Below are 27,212 nucleotides of genomic sequence, written 5' to 3' on the forward strand. Positions count from 1 at the left end.
TAGCGATCCAGTCCGATTTGTTTATACAAATTTTTGAAATAGATTAATTTTTTTTAAGAATAACAGCTACATTTCAAATTTCAGTATGCTAGTGATCCAATCAGTTTTGTTCTTACAAATGTGTTGAATTGGAATGATTATTTGTACAGAAGATGAAACCAAGCAAATCTTTTAACAGCTACATGTATGACAGACTTTCTCAAATTTCAGATTTGTTTTTACAAATGTGTTCAATTAGAATGATTATTTTTTACAGAGTATGAAAGTGAGCAAGTCACATATAGAGCAAGCTACAGTTCAAATTTCAGTAGCGATCCAGTTCAATTGTCTTATAAATGTTTTGAATATTAAAATGACTATTTTTTACAGAATATGAAACCGAGCAAGTCACATATAGAGCAAGCTACAGTTCAAATTTCAGTAGCGATCCAGTTCAATTGTCTTATAAATGTTTTGAATATTAAAATGACTATTTTTGACAGAATATGAAAGCGAGCAAGTCACATATATAGAACAGCTGCATTTCAAATTTCAGTAGCGATCCAGTCCGATTTGTTCTCATAAATGTTTTTAATTATAATGATTATTTGTACAGAAGATGAAACCAAGCAAATCTTTTAACAGCTACATGTAAGACAGACTTTCTCAAATTTCAGATTAAAAAAAAAAATGTTTTGAATATTAGAATGACTATTTTTTACAGAATATGAAAGCGAGCAAGTCCCATATAGAGCAGCTGCGACAGATGGTGATCAAGGACCCACTGACCCCTCTGTTCGAGCAGGAGAAGGAATTCATCTGGATGCTGAGATACGAATGTATGGAGAAGTTCCCCAACTCGTTGCCCAAAGTCCTGCAATCGGTCAAGTGGAATAACCACAGCGATGTGGCCAATGTTAGTACAACCTCTCAAGTTATTGTCAGTCCTGGGCCCCGTTCCACGAAGCGATCTCAGCCCTAAGATCAACTTAAGTGCATAGGGTAGCTATGCGCTTACGGTAATCTTAGGGCTAAGATCGCTTCATGGAACGGGGCCCAGGACCCATATTCACAAAACATTGTAAGCCTAGTTTTACACGTAAATGTAAATCTACGACTGAAGAGCTATTCACGAAACAACGAAAATGTAAGTTACATGTAAAGTTGGAAGTAAATATAAGAATGCCTCCAGTTACAACTAACGCTGCACGTAAGTCGTGTTCATATAATAAATCAAGCACGATCGCCGTTATTTACTATTATTTACGAAAACTGGCAGGAGTTCCAATAATTGAAGCAGTTTGCGATGGCGAAAGCCCATGGATTTAACATATTTTTGTTGGTGATCGAACGGATGTTTTCGACTCGGCCAATTTCTCCTGAGTTATCTTTTCCTTTTTAAGTAATATCCTCAAGTTCGTACCAAAACGCAGATCCTCACCAATACCAAAATGTCATGGTTCGCCATTCGCGATGTTATTGTTAGCAGAAGACAAACGAAATTGCGTTTTGCGCATTTGTTATTTACCCGGTAGCCATCGTTTCTAATGTTTGTTTTTTAAATTTCTCCGGTGAGAGTGTTAAATCGTGGATTTACGTCCAACTAAGTTACATTTACATTTACGACCGTCTTTGAGAATACGGTGCTTCTTGCACGTAAACGTAAATCTACGGCAGACGTAAGTGCTAGTTGTAGACGTACATTTACACCATTTTGTGAATATGGGTCCATGACTGTAGCTAGGATTTTTGGTGTGGGTGGGTAGATGAATTGTTGGAACGAATGAGCATTGAATGCGCAAGACAGTAGAGTAGTACAACCTTTCAAGTTATTGGTAGTCAGGGCTGTAGCTAGGATTTTTGGTGTGGGTGGGTAGATGAATTGTTGGAACGAATGAGCATTGAATGCGCAAGACAGTAGAGTATGACAACCTTTCAAGTTATTGGTAGTCAGGGCTGTAGCTAGGATTTGTTTTTTGTGGGGGGTGGGTGGGTAGATGAATTCTTGGAATGAACAAGCATTGAATGCTCAAGACAATAGGGTATTAAAACCTTTCAAATTATTGTTAGTCAAGGCTGTAGCTAGGATTTGGGGTTGTTGTTTTTTTGGGCGAGAGGTGGGGTGGTAGATGAAAATCTTGGAACAAATGAGCATGGAAGGTGCAAGACAATAGGGTGTCCGGGGGCATGCCCCCCCAACCCCCTACCCCAATCTAGAGGCTCTGAAATACCATTTTGTAGCCATTTCAGGGAGGTTACTTACTTAAAACGTCAATATCAATAACCAGTAAATTGTTATGTTATTACCAGATTATTATTTTTTTGGGGGGGGGGGGGGGGGGGTGGTTGGGGCAAGTGCCACCTTGTCCCCTGCTAGCTACGGCCCTGTTAGTTCCAGTCCAACCGAAGGGGACTATAGATTTCATCTCTGTCTGTCCATCCATCTGTCCCACATATTAGTTTTCTGGATGATTTTCTTACAATACCTCAATACATTGAGCTGAAGTTTTGTGTATAGCTTTATCATGTACTGAACCGGCCTCGGTAGCGTCGTGGTTAGGCCATCGGTTTACAGGCTGGTAGGTACTGGGTTCGGATCCCAGTCGAGGCATGGGATTTTTAATCCAGATACCGACTCCAAACCCTGAGTGAGTGCTCCGCAAGGCTCAATGGGTAGGTGTAAACCACTTGCACCGACAAGTGATCCGTAACTGGTTCAACAAAGGCCATGGTTTGTGCTGTCCTGCCTGTGGAAATCTGTGTGGTCTTTAACCATATGTCTGACGCCATATAACCGTAAATAAAATGTGTTGAGTGCGTCGTTAAATAAAACATTTCTTCCTTTATCATGTACTGTTACAAATTAAGTTTGACTTTTATGGCAATTTATCCATTCTTTAACAGAGTTACGGCCCTTGAACTTTGGAGATATAAAAATATGTTTGGCCCGGTAAGGGGCATGTATTGCTTTAGCAGTACTCTCAGAAGTATTTGTTTCTGTGGTTACAGGTTGTGGCATTACTGCAGAGTTGGTCTAGATTACCGGTCGACTACGCCATTGAGTTGATTGACTACAACTACCCCGATATGAACGTCCGCAAGTTCGCAGTTGACTGCTTGGACCAGGCCCTCAGGTGAGGTGTTAGTTGAAACACTTTTTTATTATTGCCTCCAGGAACACAGTAATAAGTAGCTGGTACTTCTTATTTAGTTCTAGCTGAAGAGCTTACAGTGTTTACTTTTCTTTGTTTTCTTTTTGGTTTTGCTCTTTCATTTTTTATTCAGTCTTTTTCTTTCTTACATGTCTTAGGTCACTTATGCGTTCATTTGTTCTTTTCATGCCAGGGTGTCAACTAACATTGGTTCGTTCGTTCGTTCGTTCGTTCGTTCGTTCGTTCGTTCGTTCGTTCGTTCGTTCGTTCGTTCGTTCGTTCGTTCATTCATTAATTCGTTCAGTCTTTCATTTGTTTCTTCTTTTTCCTTTTTTCTATCAATTCTTCCTTTTGTTTTCTTTTTTCCCCCAAAGTTTACTGTTACATTAAATGCTAATAAAGAAAACCTCACATTTTCCATAATCATGTTTTGTTTTATTATTTTCATCTGACATTGATGATGAGTAGTTGTTATAATATTTGTTAAAACTGGTTCAGGTGTTGAAGTATGAGACATACAAAGTTTTAAAGAAAGTAGATTCCATAATAATGCTTGATTACTGTTATCTTGCAGTGACGACGAGGAACTGTCGCAGTATTTGTTACAGCTGGTTGAGGCGTTGAAGTATGAGACATACAAAGTTTTAAAGAAAGTAGATTCCATAATAATCCTTGATTACTTTTATCTTGCAGTGATGACGAGGAACTGTCGCAGTATTTGTTACAGCTGGTTGAGGCGTTGAAGTATGAGACATACAAAGTTTTAAAGAAAGTAGATTCCATAATAATCCTTGATTACTGTTATCTTGCAGTGACGACGAGGAACTGTCGCAGTATTTGTTACAGCTGGTTCAGGCGTTGAAGTACGAGACATACAAAGTTTTAAAGAAAGTAGATTCCATAATAATGCTTGATTACTGTTATCTTGCAGTGACGACGAGGAACTGTCGCAGTATTTGTTACAGCTGGTTCAGGCGTTGAAGTACGAGACGTACAAAGTTTTAAAGAAAGTAGATTCCATAATAATCCTTGATTACTTTTATCTTGCAGTGATGACGAGGAACTGTCGCAGTATTTGTTACAGCTGGTTCAGGCGTTGAAGTACGAGACGTACAAAGTTTTAAAGAAAGTAGATTCCATAATAATGCTTGATTACTGTTATCTTGCAGTGATGACGAGGAACTGTCGCAGTATTTGTTACAGCTGGTTCAGGCGTTGAAGTATGAGACATACAAAGTTTTAAAGAAAGTAGATTCCATAATAATGCTTGATTACTGTTATCTTGCAGTGATGACGAGGAACTGTCGCAGTATTTGTTACAGCTGGTTCAGGCGTTGAAGTACGAGACGTACAAAGTTTTAAAGAAAGTAGATTCCATAATAATGCTTGATTACTGTTATCTTGCAGTGACGACGAGGAACTGTCGCAGTATTTGTTACAGCTGGTTCAGGCGTTGAAGTATGAGACATACAAAGTTTTAAAGAAAGTAGATTCCATAATAATGCTTGATTACTGTTATCTTGCAGTGATGACGAGGAACTGTCGCAGTATTTGTTACAGCTGGTTCAGGCGTTGAAGTATGAGACATACAAAGTTTTAAAGAAAGTAGATTCCATAATAATCCTTGATTACTGTTATCTTGCAGTGATGACGAGGAACTGTCGCAGTATTTGTTACAGCTGGTTCAGGCGTTGAAGTACGAGACGTACAAAGTTTTAAAGAAAGTAGATTCCATAATAATGCTTGATTACTGTTATCTTGCAGTGATGACGAGGAACTGTCGCAGTATTTGTTACAGCTGGTTCAGGCGTTGAAGTATGAGACATACAAAGTTTTAAAGAAAGTAGATTCCATAATAATGCTTGATTACTGTTATCTTGCAGTGATGACGAGGAACTGTCGCAGTATTTGTTACAGCTGGTTCAGGCGTTGAAGTACGAGACGTACAAAGTTTTAAAGAAAGTAGATTCCATAATAATGCTTGATTACTGTTATCTTGCAGTGACGACGAGGAACTGTCGCAGTATTTGTTACAGCTGGTTCAGGCGTTGAAGTATGAGACATACAAAGTTTTAAAGAAAGTAGATTCCATAATAATGCTTGATTACTGTTATCTTGCAGTGATGACGAGGAACTGTCGCAGTATTTGTTACAGCTGGTTCAGGCGTTGAAGTATGAGACATACAAAGTTTTAAAGAAAGTAGATTCCATAATAATGCTTGATTACTGTTATCTTGCAGTGATGACGAGGAACTGTCGCAGTATTTGTTACAGCTGGTTCAGGCGTTGAAGTATGAGACATACAAAGTTTTAAAGAAAGTAGATTCCATAATAATGCTTGATTACTGTTATCTTGCAGTGACGACGAGGAACTGTCGCAGTATTTGTTACAGCTGGTTCAGGCGTTGAAGTACGAGACGTACAAAGTTTTAAAGAAAGTAGATTCCATAATAATGCTTGATTACTGTTATCTTGCAGTGATGACGAGGAACTGTCGCAGTATTTGTTACAGCTGGTTCAGGCGTTGAAGTATGAGACATACAAAGTTTTAAAGAAAGTAGATTCCATAATAATGCTTGATTACTGTTATCTTGCAGTGATGACGAGGAACTGTCGCAGTATTTGTTACAGCTGGTTCAGGCGTTGAAGTATGAGACATACAAAGTTTTAAAGAAAGTAGATTCCATAATAATGCTTGATTACTGTTATCTTGCAGTGATGACGAGGAACTGTCGCAGTATTTGTTACAGCTGGTTCAGGCGTTGAAGTACGAGACGTACAAAGTTTTAAAGAAAGTAGATTCCATAATAATGCTTGATTACTTCTATCTTGCAGTGACGACGAGGAACTGTCGCAGTATTTGTTACAGCTGGTTCAGGCGTTGAAGTACGAGACGTACATGTGCTGCCCCCTGGTGAAGTTTCTGCTGAGACGCGCACTTAACAATGAACACATCGGGCACCACCTCTTCTGGCTGTTGAGGTATTTCTCTATCTCATTGCACATATTCAGGGCTCGAAATTTCTTGTAAAAGATCCAAGGGCTAGTCCCGACTATTCTTCTTCTTCTTTGCGTTCGCTGACTACACTTCTAAATTTGATCGTACGATGAAGAGCATCGTCCTCTCTAGGTCCTCCTTGTTGCCGTAGAGCTTGGTAGCAAGAGATTCTTGGTAAGGCCAGATCTCCTCCCTTGTCTTCTGCTGCTGCGGACATCTCTGGGGGATGTGCTCTGTTGTCTGGTCTTCTTGACCGCATGTGCATATAGGCGAGGAGGCAAGGTGGAACTTCCTGTGCATGTGTGAGTTCAGCCTGTTATGTCCAGTGCGGAGACGAAAGAGTGTGACCTGCTGCTGTCTAGTTAGGAGATGGTAGCTGTCTTTGTCTTTGTTTTTTGGTGATCTCATGATTGCTTTTTTGATGGGTTTTTTCCCTTGGAATTCAATGTTGTTGCACTGCTGTCCTTTGCTTGCTTCTTTTTTTGCCAACGTGTCCGCTTTCTCATTTCCTAGGATACCACAATGGGCTGGTATCCATTGAAGGACCACCTATCTGTTTTTGGTGACTTGTTGGAGCTTTGTGGACAGGTTTGGAAGTTTGTCAGTTTCGATGGCTTCCAAGACAGATAGTGCGTCAGTGAGGAATACAACTTGCTGGCAGTCATCTGTGCAGTGCTGAATGATGGAGGCAGCTTGGATGAGCACTTCAGTCTCTGTTCGATAATTGGTGCAGTGCAATCCAGTGGCTACACTTGTGTCGAGGTTATCGCCGCATGGAAATTCTATGTGGATTCCAGCAGATCCATTGGACATTGCATTGGTTGCTGATCCATCTGTGTACACATGTATCCATGCTTCTGATGGGTATTTCTCATCTGTTGTTGCAAGGGTAAGAGATCTCTTTACAAGGTTGTCCTGCTCATCACCTGAGGTGAGACTTGGGATAGTTTTTTTAACTTGGATGTCTGGTGTCACTATGGCCCATGGTTTAGCTGTGTCCTTCGAGTTAAAGGAGAGTGTTCCACTGGGTAAGGTGGTTCTGTGTTGTCTGAGAAGCCTTCGTGTTAAAGGAGAGTGTTCCACTGGGTAAGGTGGTTCTGTGTTGTCTGAGAAGCCTTCGGGTTAAAGGAGAGTGTTCCACTGGGTAAGGCGGTTCTGTGTTGTCTGAGAAGCCTTCGAGTTAAAGGAGAGTGTTCCACTGGGTAAGGCGGTTCTGTGTTGTCTGAGAAGCCTTCGAGTTAAAGGAGAGTGTTCCACTGGGTAAGGCGGTTCTGTGTTGTTTGAGAAGCCTTCGAGTTAAAGGAGAGTGTTCCACTGGGTAAGGCGGTTCTGTGTTGTTTGAGAAGCCTTAGGGTTAAAGGAGAGTGTTCCACTGGGTAAGGTGGTTCTGTGTTGTTTGAGAAGCCTTCGAGTTAAAGGAGAGTGTTCCACTGGGTAAGGTGGTTCTGTGTTGTTTGAGAAGCCTTCGAGTTAAAGGAGAGTGTTCCACTGGGTAAGGTGGTTCTGTGTTGTTTGAGAAGCCTTCGAGTTAAAGGAGAGTGTTCCACTGGGTAAGGTGGTTCTGTGTTGTTTGAGAAGCCTTAGGGTTAAAGGAGAGTGTTCCACTGGGTAAGGTGGTTCTGTGTTGTTTGAGAAGCCTTCGAGTTAAAGGAGAGTGTTCCACTGGGTAAGGCGGTTCTGTGTTGTTTGAGAAGCCTTCGAGTTAAAGGAGAGTGTTCCACTGGGTAAGGTGGTTCTGTGTTGTTTGAGAAGCCTTAGGGTTAAAGGAGAGTGTTCCACTGGGTAAGGTGGTTCTGTGTTGTTTGAGAAGCCTTCGAGTTAAAGGAGAGTGTTCCACTGGGTAAGGCGGTTCTGTGTTGTTTGAGAAGCCTTCGAGTTAAAGGAGAGTGTTCCACTGGGTAAGGCGGTTCTGTGTTGTTTGAGAAGCCTTAGGGTTAAAGGAGAGTGTTCCACTGGGTAAGGTGGTTCTGTGTTGTTTGAGAAGCCTTCGAGTTAAAGGAGAGTGTTCCACTGGGTAAGGTGGTTCTGTGTTGTTTGAGAAGCCTTCGAGTTAAAGGAGAGTGTTCCACTGGGTAAGGTGGTTCTGTGTTGTTTGAGAAGCCTTCGAGTTAAAGGAGAGTGTTCCACTGGGTAAGGTGGTTCTGTGTTGTTTGAGAAGCCTTAGGGTTAAAGGAGAGTGTTCCACTGGGTAAGGTGTTCTGTGTTGTTTGAGAAGCCTTCGAGTGGGAGAGTGTTCCACTGGGTAAGGTGGTTCTGTGTTGTTTGAGAAGCCTTAGGGTTAAAGGAGAGTGTTCCACTGGGTAAGGTGGTTCTGTGTTGTTTGAGAAGCCTTCGAGTTAAAGGAGAGTGTTCCACTGGGTAAGGTGGTTCTGTGTTGTCTGAGAAGCCTTCGGGTTAAAGGAGAGTGTTCCACTGGGTAAGGTGGTTCTGTGTTGTCTGAGAAGCCTTCGAGTTAAAGGAGAGTGTTCCACAGGGTAAGGTGGTTCTGTGTTGTCTGAGAAGCCTTCTGTATTCATGCACAAAACTGCTGTGCTTGAGCCGGTTTGTTGTATTTTTGTTTAGCCTTTGTCTCATTGCATGGTCTGTCACACTAGTGAACTTTTCAGCTTGGATCATGATCTTCACTTCTCGCCTTTTGTTGAGAGGCTGTATGTGAGTAAACTGTTCCATGTCTTTGATTGGTGTCGACCACTCCTGCTTGGTGTCGCTTGAAACCCTAGTGGTACTTCATTACTCCTGTTATGATATGGAGAGCTTGGTTCTGGACTTTGTCAAGTGCCTGTTGGTTTGTTTTAGCTGTTGTTGACCATGCTGCGGAACCGTATTTGAGGTGAGGTCTTATCGAAATTTCATGTAAAAGATCATCCAAGGGCTAGTCCTGACTATTGTTTCTGATTAATAAAGCAAGGATAGACACGGCACTAACTAACGACCGCCGATCGTAGGGGTGTATTGTAGGTGGTTACAATTGCATCTTAACAATGCCAGAAGTAGCTACTGAACATTCCCTGAAGTGGTCAGACTAAGCCCACAGCTAAAAGCTGATGGAGAAAGGCAGGTGTGTGGCACATATATAACCACAAGAGATAAACACCTGTCACGGTTGGAGAGACAAGGACTGGGATGTGGAGGCGGACAGCGAAAGAAGTTGAAAGATAGGAGTTGCCAGATCGGGCAGAAATGAGATGGAATTCAAAGGAGAGAAAGGAAAGGGAGCAGTGGGATTAAAAAAAAATAAAAAAATAATAATAATAAAAAAAATAAAGTAGAAATAAGAAATATTTCCATGGGCCTAAAAAAGGACAAAGGAATATGGAAGAATTTGTTTTGCCAAGCCTAATGTCTGGTTTAAATGTTACTATTTTGATAATTTTTTTATATTGGATATTTTACAGAAAATTGGAGAGAAAATTACAATCTTAGTTTCCAGTCTAAACTGTTTCTCAACTTTTCTTCCACAATGCCTCTAGATATTGAATTGAAATTTTGTATATAGCTTTTTAATGTAGAGTTATAGATAAAGTTTGACTATTAATGTATTTTTTTTTTACAAAGTTACTAGTCGCCATGAAAAATCACTAGGCAACCCCATTCCCATTACTGGTTAGAACCATGTGACTTAACACCAGATACATAACATTTGTGGCCTATTCTGACCCACATTAATTTTTGTATGACTGCATATTAATGACATTGGACATATTTTACTGGCCTGAGGGACTAGCATTATTTAAACTGTTTTCATCCTCAACAATTTCTTGGGGTGGGACGTAGTCCAGTGGTAAAGCACTTGCTCTTTGGTGGGCCTATTTGGCTATTTCTTGTTACAACCTCTGCACCATTACTTGTATAACAAAGGCTATGGTATGTGCTATCCTGTCAGGGATAGTGCATATAAAAGATCTCTTGCAGGTTTCCTCTCTAAGACTTAATAACTATTAAAATTATACACATTAATTACTTTACTGTTTTTTTGCGTAGAATCTCAAAGTTTATATATCTAATGTGTTTCTAGGAGCTAAAAACTTAAGTACACAAACATTTTCAGTTTTGGAATCACATCAACATCCCTATTTTTTTATTTTTATGAACAGGTCTGAAATGCACAATCCGACAGTGACTGTCCAATTCCGACTGATCCTGAAGGTGTATCTGCACGCCAACACAGGGCATCTGAGTGAGCTTGTCAGACAACAGGAGGCCCTGACGAAACTCGCGTTCGTCAACACGCTCATCAAGAGTGAACGCTACAACATGACTGATATGGTATGAACATTCTGTTTAATTAAATTAACATAATTAATAGTCCAAGAGTGAACGCTACAACATGACTGACATGGTATGAACATTCTATTTAATTAAATTAACATAATTAATAGCCCAAGAGTGAACGCTACAACATGACTGACATGGTATGAACATTCTGTTTAATTAATTAACATAATTAATAGTCCAAGAGTGAACGCTACAACATGACTGACATGGTATGAACATTCTGTTTAATTAAATTAACTAGTACTCCAAGAGTGAACGCTACAACATGACTGATATGGTATGAACATTCTGTTGAATTAAATTAACTAGTACTCCAAGAGTGAACGCTACAACATGACTGACATGGTATGAACATTCTGTTAATTAAATTAACTAGTACTCCAAGAGTGAACACTACAACATAACTCATATGGTATGAACATTCTGTATAATGAAATTAACTAGTACTCCAAGAGTGAATGCTACAACATGACTGATATGGTATGAACATTCTGTTTAAATAAATTAACATAATTAATAGTCCAAGAGTGAACGCTACAACATAACTCATATGGTATGAACATTCTGTTTAATTAAATTAACTAGTACTCCAAGATAGGGAAGTTATTTGGTTTAGTACACCGGCCTCGGTGGCGTCGTGGCAGGCCATCGGTCTACAGGCTGGTAGGTACTGGGTTCGGATCCCAGTCGAGGCATGGGATTTTTAATCGAGATACCGACTCCAAACCCTGAGTGAGTGCTCCGCAAGGCTCAATGGGTAGGTGTAAACCACTTGCACCGACCAGTGATCCATAACTGGTTCAACAAAGGCCATGGTTTGTGCTATCCTGCCTGTGGGAAGCGCAAATAAAAGATCCCTTGCTGCCTGTTGTAAAAAGAGTAGCCTATGTGGCGACAGCGGGTTTCCTCTAAAAACAGTGTCAGAATGACCATATGTTTGACGTCCAATAGCCGATGATAAGATAAAAAATCAATGTGCTCTAGCGGCGTCGTTAAATAAAACAAACTTTTTTTGGTTTAGTACTACCAATATCTGGTCTCTATGTACATTAACTATTATTTTTATTAAATGTTTTCTTTGTAATTGTTTTACAGAAAGTGCGAGAGAAAGCCCAGCTTGATATGCACTGTGTTTAAATAGAAATCGTACTTGACGATCCTAATGTCTGGTCTCTATATGACTATTATTATTTTTATTAAATGTTTTCTTTGTAATTGTTTTACAGAAAGTGCGAGAGAAAGCCCGGGTTGATATGCACTGTTTTTAAATAGAAATCGTACTTGACGATCCTAATGTCTGGTCTCTATATGACTATTATTATTTTTATTAAATGTTTTCTTTGTAATTGTTTTACAGAAAGTGCGAGAGAAAGCCCGGGTTGATATGCACAACGTCCTCAAACAGAAATCCTACGTGTTGATCTTGTCCAATCTAGTGAATCCGCTAACCCCTAGACTTCGACTCAAGAATCTCATGTAAGTTTGTTCACCTTCAGTATGAGTTATGTGTGATATATGCTATCCTGTCTGTTGGATCTTGTCCAATCTAGTGAATCCGCTAACCCCTAGACTTCGACTCAAGAATCTCATGTAAGTTCACCTTCAGTATGAGTTATGTGTGATATATGCTATCCTGTCTGTTGGATCTTGATCTTGTCCAATCTAGTGAATCACCTTCAGTATGAGTTATGTGTGATATATGCTATCCTGTCTGTTGGATCTTGTCCAATCTAGTGAATCCACTAACCCCTAGACTTCGACTCAAGAATCTCATGTAAGTTCACCTTCAGTATGAGTTATGTGTGATATATGCTATCCTGTCTGTTGGATCTTGTCCAATCTAGTGAATCTGCTAACCCCTAGACTTCGACTCAAGAATCTCATGTAAGTTTGTTCACCTTCAGTATGAGTTATGTGTGATATATGCTATCCTGTCTGTTGGATCTTGTCCAATCTAGTGAATCTGCTAACCCCTAGACTTCGACTCAAGAATCTCATGTAAGTTCACCTTCAGTATGAGTTATATGTGATATATGCTATCCTGTATGTTGGATCTTGTCCAGTCTAGTGAATCTGCTAACCCCTAGACTTCAACTCAAAATCTCATGTAAGTTCACCTTCAGTATGAGTTATTAAATAGAGATTATTAAACAAGCTTGTGTGTCATACTGATTTTATGAAACGAGTGTCAGGATTTTTGTATTGCCCGAGCGAGAGCAAGGGTAATACATGAACCCTGACACGAGTTTAGTAAAATCAGTACGACTCACACGCGAGTGTAAAAATTTCTTTATTATCCATATTATTATTGTTGTTTTCTTTATCTATAACAAAACCCAACTCAAAATGTTTCAACCACAACTAGAAGGAGATGACGAAAATGATGTCATATTTCAACTGTCCAATCTGAGCTAGGACTGGAGAAGCAACGTCATGTTATGATGTCGCTTCCCAAAATTACGTCATTAAACTTGTTATTACACGTGTGCTTCGTATGATTATTATTAACTCGGTTATGTTGAACCACGTGGATAATAACGACTGATATTATACCTATATCTTATGTTTTCATGAGGCAGTATAACAAAGCTTTTGTTTTTCATAGTAAAAAGGGGAGTAACTAAAGTAAATTGCTCGCCTTAATCACGGTCAGTCTGGGATCGATCCCTGTCGGTGGACCCATTGGACTATTTCATCTTCCAGCCAATGCTTGATAATTGGTATATCAAGAGCTGTGGTATATGCTATTCTGTCTGTTGGATCTTGTCCAATGTAGTGAATTCGCTAACCCCTAGACTTCGACTAAAGAATCTCATGTATCTTCACTTTATAATCACTGACGCTATTTATTAAGCTATATAAATTATCAACGACTAATATTAGTTATTTTAGTTGGTTATTTCTGAACAAAATGTCAATTATTACATTAATTTATTTCGCCTAAGTAAAATTAATTTCACCAACTGCTATTAAAATACTAAGTTGGTGAGTTTGACGACTGTCAGAGTTAGCCCTATGTTACTTGCAATTACTTTTTAAAATTACAATTTTTTGTCAAATACAAGGTCTTTTTTGGATATCCTAGTTTCTTTTGAAAGCATTATCTGGAAGTGGCATAATGGCAAATTCCCGCCAAAATTATTTATTAACTTTTGCTTTGAAATATTAGCAATATACCATCAACTATATTGTATATGCCCATAAAAGGTTACTATAAAATAATTTAATTTACTAGACTTAAGTAGAAAAAATTGTATTGGAGAATGAATGAATGTTTAACGACACCCCAGCACAAAAATACACATTGGCTATTGGGTGTATATTTAGAGAAAAAAATTTAAAAGGAATTTTTTTTTTAAAGGAACATCTTCCCATGTTCAACACAAGAGGGTATTCATTAGGCCATAATAAAACAAATAGGCTAGGTTTTCATCCAATAATTTTTTTAATTTTTTTTTAAATTGACTATTTTAAGTTAAGAGTAATCTTTTCTTCATTTAAATTCAGTTGTTAATTCATGTCAGTTTGTTTTTGTTATCTGAAACATGTTACATTTACTGTTATGTTCTCTCCTGTTTTACACTTGCAAAATAGACTGTTTTTGTTATCTGAAACATGTTACATTTACTGTTATGTTCTCTCCTGTTTTACACTTGCAGAATAGAGAAGTGTCATTTCATGAACTCCAAGAAACGACCTCTCTGGCTGGTGTGGGAGAACGAAGACACGAACGGGCTTCCCATATCCTGCATATACAAGAATGGCGATGGTAAGATATTTAATGGCAAAATAGTGTATTGGGTAAATGTTATTTAATGGTAAAATAGTGTATTGGGTAAATGTTATTTAATGGTAAAATAGTGTATTGGGTAAATGTTATTTAATGGTAAAATAGTGTATTGGGTAAATGTTATTTAATGGTAAAATAGTGTATTGGGTAAATGTTATTTAATGGTAAAATAGTGTATTGGGTAAATGTTATTTAATGGTAAAATAGTGTATTGGGTAAATGTTATTTAATGGTAAAATAGTGTATTGGGTAAATGTTATTTCATCATAATTTGCAAAAAAACAAATTTGAACATAAAAGCCTTTATTTTGTACCATTTCTGGTCAACACATGTTAAGAGATTTTTTTTTTTTGCAATTTCATTTCAACTTATTTTCATGCTTATATCCAATTACGGTTCAAGCACGCTGTCCTGGGCACACACTTCAGCTATCTGGGCTGTCTGTCCAGGAATGAGGGTTAGTGGTTAGTGGTTATTAGTGAGAGAGAAGAGGATGTAGTGGCCTTACACCTACCCATTGGGTTGTTAAAACTCACTCTGGGTGGGAGCCAGTACCTGGCTGCGAACCCTGTACCTACCAGTCTGTAGTCTGCTGGCTTAACCACTGTGCCACCGAGGCCTTAGCAATTTGGTATTACTGCAAGCTACATTCAATGACTGGACAATTAATCATTTTATTTAATGCACAAATTGAATCCAGTGTCTGGTTTTATTCAAAGGCTGTGGTATGTGCTATCCTGTCTGTAGGATGGTGCATATAAAAGATCCCTTGCTGCTAATCGAAAAGAGTAGCCCATGAAGTGACGACACCGGGTTTCCTATCCCAATATCTGTGTGGTCCTTACCCATATGTCTGACGTCATATAATCGTACATAGCATGTGTTGAGTGTGTCATTAAATAAAAAATTTCCTTCCTTGTTCTGTTTATACCCAGAGTATTTAAACATACTTTTGTGGGAGTTTTGGCGTTCTTTTTTGCATGCACACTCAAAGGTTGTCCTTAACCTTTAACAGTTATCAGCTATTGCTATTGCCAAGCCAGAATTAGCCTAAATCTAATAAAATTACATAGTCGTGATCAAACATCCTGTATTATCAAGTGAACTTGGTTTGCTTCTAAACTAACTTTTGAAGTTCAGTCAAGTTGCCAAGAATGAGTTTGTTTTGTTTAACGACACCACTAGAGCACATTGATTATTAATCATCGGCTATTGGATGTCAAACATATGGTAATTTTGACATATAGTCCATTCATAAGTAGCAAGGGATTTTTTATATGCACCACCCCACAGACAAGATAGCACATACCACAGCCTTTGATGTACCAGTTGTGGTGCACTGGCTGGAACAAGAAATAGCCCAATGGGCCACCGACGGGGATCGATCCCAAACTGACCGCGCATCAAGTGAGCGCTTTACCACTTCCAGCTGTTGTTCACAGAATTGCTAAATGCGAATTAAAGTTGAATGTAGTGATTTTAAAAAACCCATTAATTTGCTAAAAAGCTAATTTAAAAGTCAAATTTAATTCTTTGAAAAACCTTAATTTTGTTATATTTTATTTGGATACCGTATTTGACCGGGAATAAGCCCAGGGGGCCAAGACAACTCATTTGTAGCTTTGTTGGGGGTGGGCTTATTTCCAGACATGGGGCCAGTTTTGTTAAAAATTTCCAATGTTCACTAATGAGTAAAAGAACCTGGAAATTATCAATAAATAAAACAACAAAAGCGGTAATAAATTTAATTTCAACATCCAAAGAATATTGTTTTTTAATTTATTTTACAACGTATGAACACACATAATCCAGCACACAAAGTGAAAGTACATAATCAGATGTCAAGTTCATCCTGGTCTCACCCAACAAACTCGATGTCCTCAGTGTCGTCATCCTCATCGTCGAAATGAACTCCAGATTCGATCTCTTCATGTGGTGGCACTTCCTCGATTTCCAACATCGTCGACCAAGCGAGAACTTAGCAGATAGTTTCTGCTCAGGTAGCAAAATCCCACAGTCATGGTTCCCTCCTCAACAGCTTCCCACGTCCAGTCTATGATGTTCTATCTTGTCAGTTGTACATAATTTCCTCTGCAGTTCGGCTTTGCCAACTTGAACCACTCGCACCACTGTTGCTTTATTCTCTCTTTGAACACCTTGTTCACGTGAGTATCCATTGGCTGGACAAGTCCCGTGCAGCCTGAAAAATAAATATTGAATACTGTAAACCATTTGTTTATTGCTTCACGCAATTAATGTATCATCCAAATAATGAGACTGACCAAATAATTACTAGTTAATTTGATTACATTTCATAACATATTTAATAGTAGATGACTAGGTAAAAACCGCTGTGAATAAATAAATAAATAAACAAATTTGAATATCAAATTAAAAAATATCAAATTAAAAAAACATTTTTTACATACCTCCTGGTACTGTTACTATGTCGGTCTCGTACTCGTCAAAACGATCTGTCGATGACTGGCACGTGTGTGGCTTGTATGCGTCCAATATGAGAAGTTGCTTATTCCCGGTCAAATATGGTAAGTTAAATTTGAATTGGGCAACAGATTTTGCAACTAAATTCACCAAATTGTTAATAGTTTTTTCAGTTGAAGTTAAGTCTCCATACCTATGTTATGAAAAGCCTTGTGTGTGATATCTGTTTCAGTCTTATGAAAAGCCTTGTGTGTGATATCTGTTTCAGTCTTATGAAAAACCTTGTGTGTGATATTTGTTTCAGACTTATGAAAAGCCTTGTGTGTGATATTTGTTTCAGACTTATGAAAAGCCTTGTGTGTGATATTTGTTTCAGTCTTATGAAAAGCCTTGTGTGTGATATTTGTTTCAGACTTACACCAGGACATGCTCACATTGCAGATGTTACAAATAATGGAACATCTCTGGCAGTCAGAGGGACTTGATCTCAGGTACTGGAACATTACTCAATCATGTATTCCAAAATTGTTGTTATAAACTCCATCTCAGGTACTGGAACTTTACTCAATCATGTATTCCAAAATTGTTGTTATAAACTCCATCTCAGGTACTGGAACTTTACTCAATCATGTATTCTAAAACAGTGTTATGGACTCCATCTCAGGTACTGGACATTACCTCAATCATGTATTCTAAAACAGTGTTATAAACTCCATCTCAGGTACTGGAACTTTACCTCAATCATGTATTCTAAAACAGTGTTATGGACTCAGTCTCAAGTACTGGACATTACCTCAATCATGTATTCTAAAACAGTTGTTATAGACTCAGTCTCAGGTACTGGACATTACCTCAATCATGTATTCTAAAACAGTTGTTATAGACTCAGTCTCAGGTACTGGACATTACCTCAATCATGTATTCTAAAACAGTTGTTATAGACTCAGTCTCAGGTACTGGACATTACCTCAATCATGTATTCTAAAACAGTTGTTATAGACTCAGTCTCAGGTACTGGACATTACCTCAATCATGTATTCTAAAACAGTTGTTATAGACTCAGTCTCAGGTACTGGACATTACCTCAATCATGTATTCTAAAACAGTTGTTATAGACTCAGTCTCAGGTACTGGACATTACCTCAATCATGTATTCTAAAACAGTGTTATAGTATCAGGTACTCATTACCTCAATCATGTATTCTAAAACAGTTGTTATAGACTCGGTCTCAGGTACTGGACTCACCTCAATCATGTATTCTAAAACAGTTGTTATAGACTCAGTCTCAGGTACTGGACATTACCTCAATCATGTATTCTAAAACAGTTGTTATAGACTCAGTCTCAGGTACTGGACATTACCTCAATCATGTATTCTAAAACAGTTGTTATAGACTCAGTCTCAGGTACTGGACATTACCTCAATCATGTATTCTAAAACAGTTGTTATAGACTCAGTCTCAGGTACTGGACATTACCTCAATCATGTATTCTAAAACAGTTGTTATAGACTCAGTCTCAGGTACTGGACATTACCTCAATCATGTATTCTAAAACAGTTGTTATGGACTCAGTCTCAGGTACTGGACATTACCTCAATCATGAGGTACTGGACATTACCTCAATCATGTATTCTAAAACAGTTGTTATAGACTCAGTCTCAGGTACTGGACATTACCTCAATCATGTATTCTAAAACAGTTGTTATAGTTATTCTAAAACAGTCTCAGTCTCAGGTACTGGACATTACCTCAATCATGTATTCTAAAACAGTTGTTATAGACTCAGTCTCAGGTACTGGACATTACCTCAATCATGTATTCTAAAACAGTTGTTATAGACTCATCTCAGGTACTGGACATTACCTCAATCATGTATTCTAAAACAGTTGTTATAGACTCAGTCTCAGGTACTGGACATTACCTCAATCATGTATTCTAAAACAGTTGTTATAGACTCAGTCTCAGGTACTGGACATTACCTCAATCATGTATTCTAAAACAGTTGTTATAGACTCGGTCTCAGGTACTGGACATTACCTCAATCATGTATTCTAAAACAGTTGTTATAGACTCAGTCTCAGGTACTGGACATTACCTCAATCATGTATTCTAAAACAGTTGTTATAGACTCAGTCTCAGGTACTGGACATTACCTCAATCATGTATTCTAAAACAGTTGTTATAGACTCAGTCTCAGGTACTGGACATTACCTCAATCATGTATTCTAAAACAGTTGTTATGGACTCAGTCTCAGGTACTGGACATTACCTCAATCATGTATTCTAAAACAGTGTTATAGACTCAGTCTCAGGTACTGGACATTACCTCAATCATGTATTCTAAAACAGTTGTTATAGACTCGGTCTCAGGTACTGGACATTACCTCAATCATGTATTCTAAAACAGTTGTTATGGACTTCATGTATTCTAAAACAGTTGTTATGGACTTCATGTATTCTAAAACAGTTGTTATGGACTTCATGTATTCTAAAACAGTTGTTATGGACTTCATGTATTCTAAAACAGTTGTTATAGACTCGGTTTCAGGTACTGGACATTACCTCAATCATGTATTCTAAAACAGTTGTTATAGACTCAGTCTCAGGTACTGGACATTACCTCAATCATGTATTCTAAAACAGTTGTTATGGACTTCATGTATTCTAAAACAGTTGTTATAGACTCAGTCTCAGGTACTGGACATTACCTCAATCATGTATTCTAAAACAGTTGTTATAGACTCGGTCTCAGGTACTGGACTTTACCTCAATCATGTATTCTAAAACAGTGTTATAGACTCAGTCTCAGGTACTGGACATTACCTCAATCATGTATTCTAAAACAGTTGTTATAGACTCAGTCTCAGGTACTGGACATTACCTCAATCATGTATTCTAAAACAGTTGTTATGGACTTCATGTATTCTAAAACAGTTGTTATAGACTCAGTCTCAGGTACTGGACATTACCTCAATCATGTATTCTAAAACAGTTGTTATAGACTCGGTCTCAGGTACTGGACTTTACCTCAATCATGTATTCTAAAACAGTGTTATAGACTCAGTCTCAGGTACTGGACATTACCTCAATCATGTATTCTAAAACAGTTGTTATAGACTCAGTCTCAGGTACTGGACATTACCTCAATCATGTATTCTAAAACAGTTGTTATAGACTCGGTCTCAGGTACTGGACATTACCTCAATCATGTATTCTAAAACAGTTGTTATGGACTCGGTCTCAGGTACTGGACATTACCTCAATCATGTATTCTAAAACAGTTGTTATGGACTTCATGTATTCTAAAACAGTTGTTATAGACTCAGTCTCAGGTACTGGACATTACCTCAATCATGTATTCTAAAACAGTTGTTATAGACTCAGTCTCAGGTACTGGACATTACCTCAATCATGTATTCTAAAACAGTTGTTATAGACTCAGTCTCAGGTACTGGACATTACCTCAATCATGTATTCTAAAACAGTTGTTATAGACTCAGTCTCAGGTACTGGACATTACCTCAATCATGTATTCTAAAACAGTTGTTATAGACTCAGTCTCAGGTACTGGACATTACCTCAATCATGTATTCTAAAACAGTTGTTATAGACTCAGTCTCAGGTACTGGACATTACCTCAATCATGTATTCTAAAACAGTTGTTATAGACTCAGTCTCAGGTACTGGACATTACCTCAATCATGTATTCTAAAACAGTGTTATAGACTCAGTCTCAGGTACTGGACATTACCTCAATCATGTATTCTAAAACAGTTGTTATAGACTCAGTCTCAGGTACTGGACATTACCTCAATCATGTATTCTAAAACAGTTGTTATAGACTCGGTCTCAGGTACTGGACATTACCTCAATCATGTATTCTAAAACAGTGTTATAGACTCAGTCTCAGGTACTGGACATTACCTCAATCATGTATTCTAAAACAGTTGTTATGGACTCGGTCTCAGGTACTGGACATTACCTCAATCATGTATTCTAAAACAGTTGTTATAGACTCAGTCTCAGGTACTGGACATTACCTCAATCATGTATTCTAAAACAGTTGTTATGGACTCAGTCTCAGGTACTGGACATTACCTCAATCATGTATTCTAAAACAGTTGTTATAGACTCAGTCTCAGGTACTGGACATTACCTCAATCATGTATTCTAAAACAGTTGTTAGGATTAGGTAAATAAAGTTTACATAACCAAACAGTCAGAGGGGACTAAAGGTCTCATCTTCATCCTTCTGTCCATCATGTCTGTCCATCATGTCTGTCCGTCTGTCCCACATATAGTTTTCACCACTTTTTTCCTTCAATGCCTCAAGATATTCAACTGATGTTTTATTTATAGCTTTATCATGTACTGTTACAAATCAAGTTTAACTTTTATTGTGATTTGTTCATTTTTGACACAAGTTTTTATTTTTTCTTATTTATTTAATCTGTTAGTTTTTTAAATTTTATTACAATTTTTTAATTTAAATATATAAAAGTGATTGTGAAGACTTTCCTGAATTTCCATTTTTTTAAAGTTGTGTTATCTTTTCCAGGTTAAATCCGTATGGTTGCGTAGCGACTGGCCAGGATCAGGGAATTATTGAAGTTGTCGACAAATCGATGACGATCGCAGATATCCAGAAGAAGTACAGCTCAGGAGCGCTGTCTGCATTCAAACGAGAAGTACTCTTCAAATGGCTCTGTGAGTTCAACAATACTGACGAACAGTAAGTTGAATTGTATTACCAAACAGTAAGTTGAATTGTATTAGTGAACAGTAAGTTGAATTGTATTAGTGAACAGTAAGTTGAATTGTATTACCAAACAGTAAGTTGAATTGTATTACCAAACAGTAAGTTGAATTGTATTAGTGAACAGTAAGTTGAATTGTATTACTAAACAGTAAGTTGAATAATTATTGTATTACTCAACAGTAAGTTGAATTGTATTACCAAACAGTAAGTTGAATTGTATTACCAAACAGTAAGTTGAATTGTATTACTGAACAGTACATTGTATGTTGAATTGTATTACTGAACAGTAAGTTGAATTATATTACTGAACAGTAAGTTGAATTGTATTACTGAACAGTAAATATTTATATTACTGAACAGTAAGTTGAATTGTATTAAATTACTGAACAGTAAATTGAATTATATTAGTAAGTTGAATTGTATGACTGAACAGTAAGTTGAATTGTATTACTGAACAGTAAGTTGAATTGTATTACTGAACAGTAAGTTGAATTGTATTACTGAGCAATAAGTTGAATTGTATTACTAAACAGTAAGTTGAATTGTATCACTGAAAAGTAGTCGAATTGCATTGCTGATCAGTAATTTGAATTATATTACTGAACAGTAAGTTGAATTGTATTACTGAACAGTATTTGAATTGTATTACAGAGTTCAGTTATACTAATGAAATGTAAATTGGATTGTATTGCTGAACAGTAAGTTGAATTGTTCATGACACTGTATAAGTGTACAGTCAGTTCAGTTGTATTTCTGGACAATGAATGGTGAGGTGAATCAGGGAATGTTAAATAGAATCAGTGAAATATAAATTAAATCCTTGAAGGAAGGAAAGAAATGTTTTAACGACACACTCAGCACATTTTATTTATGGTTATATGGCGTCAAAATAAATCATCGAATGCTGCATTGAATCAGTCACGTTACTGTTATTGTCAGACTGGACGAGGCGGTGGAGGAATTCATCATGTCCTGTGCTGGCTGTTGTGTTGCGACGTACGTGCTCGGCATTGGGGACCGTCACAACGACAACATCATGCTTAAGCAGTCGGGCCAGGTACGTACGATTGGTGTTTTCATTAACCTCAGCTGTCTGGGCTATATCTGTCCAGGACAGTGGGTTAGTTGTGTTGGTGGTTAGTGAGAAACAAGAGGGTGTAGGGGTCTTACATCTACCCATTGAGTCATTAAAACTTGCTCTGGGTGGGAGCCGGTACCGGGCTGTGAATCCTGTACCTACCAGCCTATGTCCGATGGCTTAACCTTCTGACTACTGCAGACGAGATATCTCGCCCCGACATCACGCCAGTCGACATACTGTACACTGTATACAGTGCATTCCTAAATTAATATTTCCCACCCTTCTGACTACTGCAGACGAGATATCTCGCCCGACGTCACGCCAGTCGACATACTGTACACTGTATACAGTGCATTCCTAAATTCATATTTCCCACCCTTCTGACTACTGCAGGCGAGATATCTCGCCCGACGTCACGCCAGTCGACATACTGTACACTGTATACAGTGCATTCCCCAATTCATATTTCACACCCTTCTGACTACTGCAGGCGAGATATCTCGCCCGATGTCACGCCAGTCGACATACTGTACACTGTATACAGTGCATTCCCCAATTCATATTTCCCACCGTTTTGAACACGACACTCACTGGAAATTTGACAGCATGCTAGCTTTTGTTTGTTGTTTTTTAATGGAAAATACCTTGGAATTTTGAGTTCAGAATGTGGTTTTCGGCAAGTATTTTCGCTTGACAACAATGGCGGCACATCGCGATCATTTTCAGGGATCGATAGCTGATTGTGACAGCTAATTTAATAATAAATGTGATAATTTTTTCAACGATGAAAATCACTGAATATTGGGATATGAATAATAGTTTGTTTTAAAAAAACCCATTCTGGTCAGAAAACCACTGTTATCAGGAAAAATGGACATAAATACTGGACAGCTGGCCACAAATGCCCATAAGTAAACATAACTTTGTAGGCTGATATTTTAACATTTGATGCTCTGTAATCAAACTGAAAAATACCAAAGTACCTTATTGTAAATCATTTTAATTAAAATATGTTTTGAATGTCACTAAAACCATAGTACAAGCCTTAGATTTAAATAACTAACCAGTTATGCAAATATAATATCATGCAAATATAATGTCATGCAAACGAACATTTGGTTTTGAAATATTGTCACTGCCCATTGCAATTTCTGAAATGGTTGTTGGGTAAGGAAAGGACCCGTCTATTATATAAAGTTTTTTAAGCTTGCATCAACAAAAGAAAGAAATGTTTTATTTAACGACACACTCATCACATTTTATTTACGGTTATATGGCGTCAGACATATGGTTAAGGACCACACAGATATTGAGAGAGGAAAACCGCTGTCGCCACTTCATAGGCTACTCTTTTTGATTAGCAGCAAGGGATCTTTTATATGCACCATCCCACAGACAGGCTAGTACATATCACAGCCTTTGATATACCAGTCTTGGTGCACTGGCTGGAACGAGAAATAGCCCAATGGGCCCACCAATGGGGATGAATCCCACACTGACTGTGCATCGAGCGAGCGCTGTACCACTGGGCTACATCCCGCCCCTACATCAACAAAGTCAAAATATGCGATATCGGTATTGCGTTTCCGATGGCAGTAGTAACAGAGAGGTAATGGCCAACGTTTTATTCACATTTAAAGGAACAGTCTCAAAGTTGCATTATGACCAAAACAGTTCATTGATTTTTCTTGTCAAATGTAGAAATATGCAGCCCTTCAGTTACATTGATTATCTTTAGTTAAATTGTTGAGATTATAATTAGTATTTAAAGGCATATGGTGACCATATGCCTTTAAATGCTAATTACAACACATCTTAATCTTCTACAAGTTAGTCTGGTATTCCCGATTCCAAACATTTCAAACATTTCAAATCATGTCTGCAAATGAGACATTGGTTATTCTTGTGATCATTTGAAGAGATCTGAATGGCCAAACATTAAGACGACTTAAAGGGACAGACCCAAGTTTTTAAACACTACAGCATATTTTTTCACTATTAGAGCCGTTTATGATCACTGAAATCAAACTTTATATATATTTCATTCTTTAGATTATCCAGATACAGGTTTGTAAATGAACGAAACTTAGTGTCCATTTTCTACAGGTTAAAACTAGGGTCTGCGCCTTTAATAAAATGTATTTCTTTATAAAATACGTTCTCACCCATTGAACCATCCTCAGTATCTTTCAAGTTTTATGTATACTGCTTGAAATGTTTAAAACTTTGAAAGTCAAGATACCTATTTATTTTTCACATTTATTTATTCATGGATTCTAAATGATTTCTTTTTTAAAACACGTTACAGCTCTTCCATATCGACTTTGGTCACTTTCTTGGGAATTTCAAGAGCAAGTTTGGAATTAAGCGAGAGAGAGTGCCGTTTGTTTTGACAACTCACTTTATCTTCGTAATCACCAAAGGAGATACCTGCAAAGAAAACTTTTACAGGTGAGCAATATTAAATGATTCATTCACTTTATACAAATGAGATCATGTCATAATTTACATGGTTTCATGTGGATTTATGTGGATTTATATGGTTTCATGTGTACATGTATTTATATGGTTTCATGTGGATGATTATTGTTGTGAGGATGTACTTGAGGTACATGTAGCTGAGACCGACAACACAGTAAATCATACCATTGCATTTTATTACTTATTTTTGGTGTTTATGATAATCTTACATTAATCATATACTTCATGTAGACTAACCGAGAAATCTGAGAGCGAATGTACCTCTTTATCCAACAATACACACACCCGCTGGTCTTTCCTATATAATATATATATATATATATATATATAACATACATCTTTGTCTCGTTTCTTATTTACAGATTCCAAAATATTATGTGATATATTATATATCTGTGTCTTGTTTCCTTTTTTCACATCATTGATGCATTTACCTCAGTGTGACACTCAGTAGCCAGTGCATTTTTCATGCGGGGGTGTCATTAAACATTCGTTCAGCCATTCTGTTTCCTTTTTATAGATTCTGACAGAACACACACCTGCTTTTATTATCTTTCCTTCTTTTATATAAGTACATGTATGTCCTGTTTTCTGTTTATGGATTTCAGAAAATCTGTGAGTGAGTGTGTTTGATTTTTCAACAACATATACATGTACACCTGTTGTTCTAACCTATATATAGGTTTAGGGTTATAACATATATCTGTTTCTGTTTACTATTTACAGATTCCAGGAAATCTGTGAACAAGCCTACCTGATTATCCAACAGCACACACACCTGCTAATCTTTTGTGTATATAACATACATGTGTCCTGTTTTCTACTTACAGATTCCAGGAAATCTGTGAACAAGCCTACTTGATCCTCCGACATCACACACACCTGTTCTTTCCTATATATGACATACATGTATATCGGTGTCCTGTTTTCTACTTACAGGTTCCAGGGAATGTGCGAGCAGGCCTACCTGATCCTCCGAAAGCACACACACCTGCTGTTCTCGCTCTTCATGATGATGCTGTCGTCGGGAATCCCGCAGCTCATGTCGACGAAGGACATCGACTATCTCCGCGACACGCTGGTCCCGCACCTGTCTGAGGAAGAGGCCCTCAAACACTTCCGGGAAAAGTTCCGGGAGGCTCTCCAGAACAGTTGGAAGACAACGGTCAACTTCGCCATTCACATGCTGGCCACCAAATAACGATGGGGAGTCTTACTTCTTGAGATTAGATTGAATACTTTGGGAGATCTGCCATATGATAATGAATAATGATGCGGAGTCTTAGTTCTCACGATTACAGATTGATTACCTCGGCAGACCTGGCCTGTTGTTTATAAAAGTTTCAGAGTCAAGACTCAAGACAAATAGAACCTGAGACTTTTAGGGTCATGACAATGCCATACAAATTGTATGCATTTGTGACGTCATTAAAGATCGAGTCTGGACTCTTAAACGTTTTTTATAAGCACGGGCCGTTGTACGATAACAAATAACGATGTGAAACTTACGTCTGGAGAATACATCAGTTATCGTTTGTCGTTTACCTGGTGCTGAATAAATTATCAAGACTGTGTTTAGCTTAAGCAGCGTTCTCATTATGTGATTAGTCGCAAGGACTTGTCGCATGCAATTTGTCGGCCCTACAAAAATCGGAACGTATAAGACTAAATTCATTCTGATTTAGGTGTTACCTTAACACAGTGAAAATACCCCTTTAAAAAGTTAGTGGGGGGTGGCGGGGGGGGGGGGGGGGGGGGGAGTGTAGTAAACAAAAATATTGGGATTTTCGACTTGAGAGGGACTTTTTCATAGTATTCCTGTGAGACAGCTGTATGTGTTGTTTTACATAATATATTTTTATTTCCGCATTAAATTCAAGGCATGATTTACATCATCATATAACGGATTATGCAAAATCAATTCTTGGAGGTCTGCTGTTAATTACAGCCTTGTTTTAGATAAATCGTTTTAGAGTACTCGTTGAATAATTTCATTAAACTCCCGGTGGAAAACAAAAAATATGGATAGATAACCTTTGCAGACATGCCAAATAATGATGAATGATGTGAATTTCTAGTTCTGGAGGTACACACTTTTGTGTCTAGATCGAGAAATTGAAGGTTTTATAAGCAAAATTAAATTATTAAATAAATAATAATTAAAAACAAAGATAAAATATTATTGTTAAAGAACAAATTTGGGGTAAGCAGGTCTGCCTGTACCATTTACTTGATGGTCATGAAAATATTAA

General features: G+C 37.8%; 1 protein-coding gene across 2 annotated transcripts in view; it reads left to right on the plus strand.

Annotated features, from left to right (window-relative positions):
* The window catches only part of LOC121390371 (phosphatidylinositol 4,5-bisphosphate 3-kinase catalytic subunit beta isoform-like), a 60,277-nt gene extending 33,561 nt beyond the window's left edge, over window positions 1-26,716 (plus strand). For both annotated transcript variants that reach the window (XM_041522168.1, XM_041522169.1), the window contains 11 exons: window positions 704-895; window positions 2,989-3,113; window positions 5,967-6,113; window positions 10,224-10,395; window positions 11,762-11,880; window positions 14,064-14,173; window positions 17,050-17,128; window positions 21,198-21,371; window positions 22,338-22,455; window positions 24,788-24,930; window positions 25,900-26,716. In XM_041522168.1, coding sequence (XP_041378102.1) covers window positions 704-895; window positions 2,989-3,113; window positions 5,967-6,113; window positions 10,224-10,395; window positions 11,762-11,880; window positions 14,064-14,173; window positions 17,050-17,128; window positions 21,198-21,371; window positions 22,338-22,455; window positions 24,788-24,930; window positions 25,900-26,161 — 1,641 coding nt within the window. In that variant the 3' untranslated portion in view covers window positions 26,162-26,716. The remainder of the gene's footprint in view (window positions 1-703; window positions 896-2,988; window positions 3,114-5,966; window positions 6,114-10,223; window positions 10,396-11,761; window positions 11,881-14,063; window positions 14,174-17,049; window positions 17,129-21,197; window positions 21,372-22,337; window positions 22,456-24,787; window positions 24,931-25,899) is intronic.
* The last annotated feature ends 496 nt before the right edge of the window (window positions 26,717-27,212 follow it).

Source organism: Gigantopelta aegis, chromosome 15 (assembly GCF_016097555.1).
Source record: "Gigantopelta aegis isolate Gae_Host chromosome 15, Gae_host_genome, whole genome shotgun sequence".
In the NCBI taxonomy this organism is placed as follows: domain Eukaryota; kingdom Metazoa; phylum Mollusca; class Gastropoda; order Neomphalida; family Peltospiridae; genus Gigantopelta; species Gigantopelta aegis.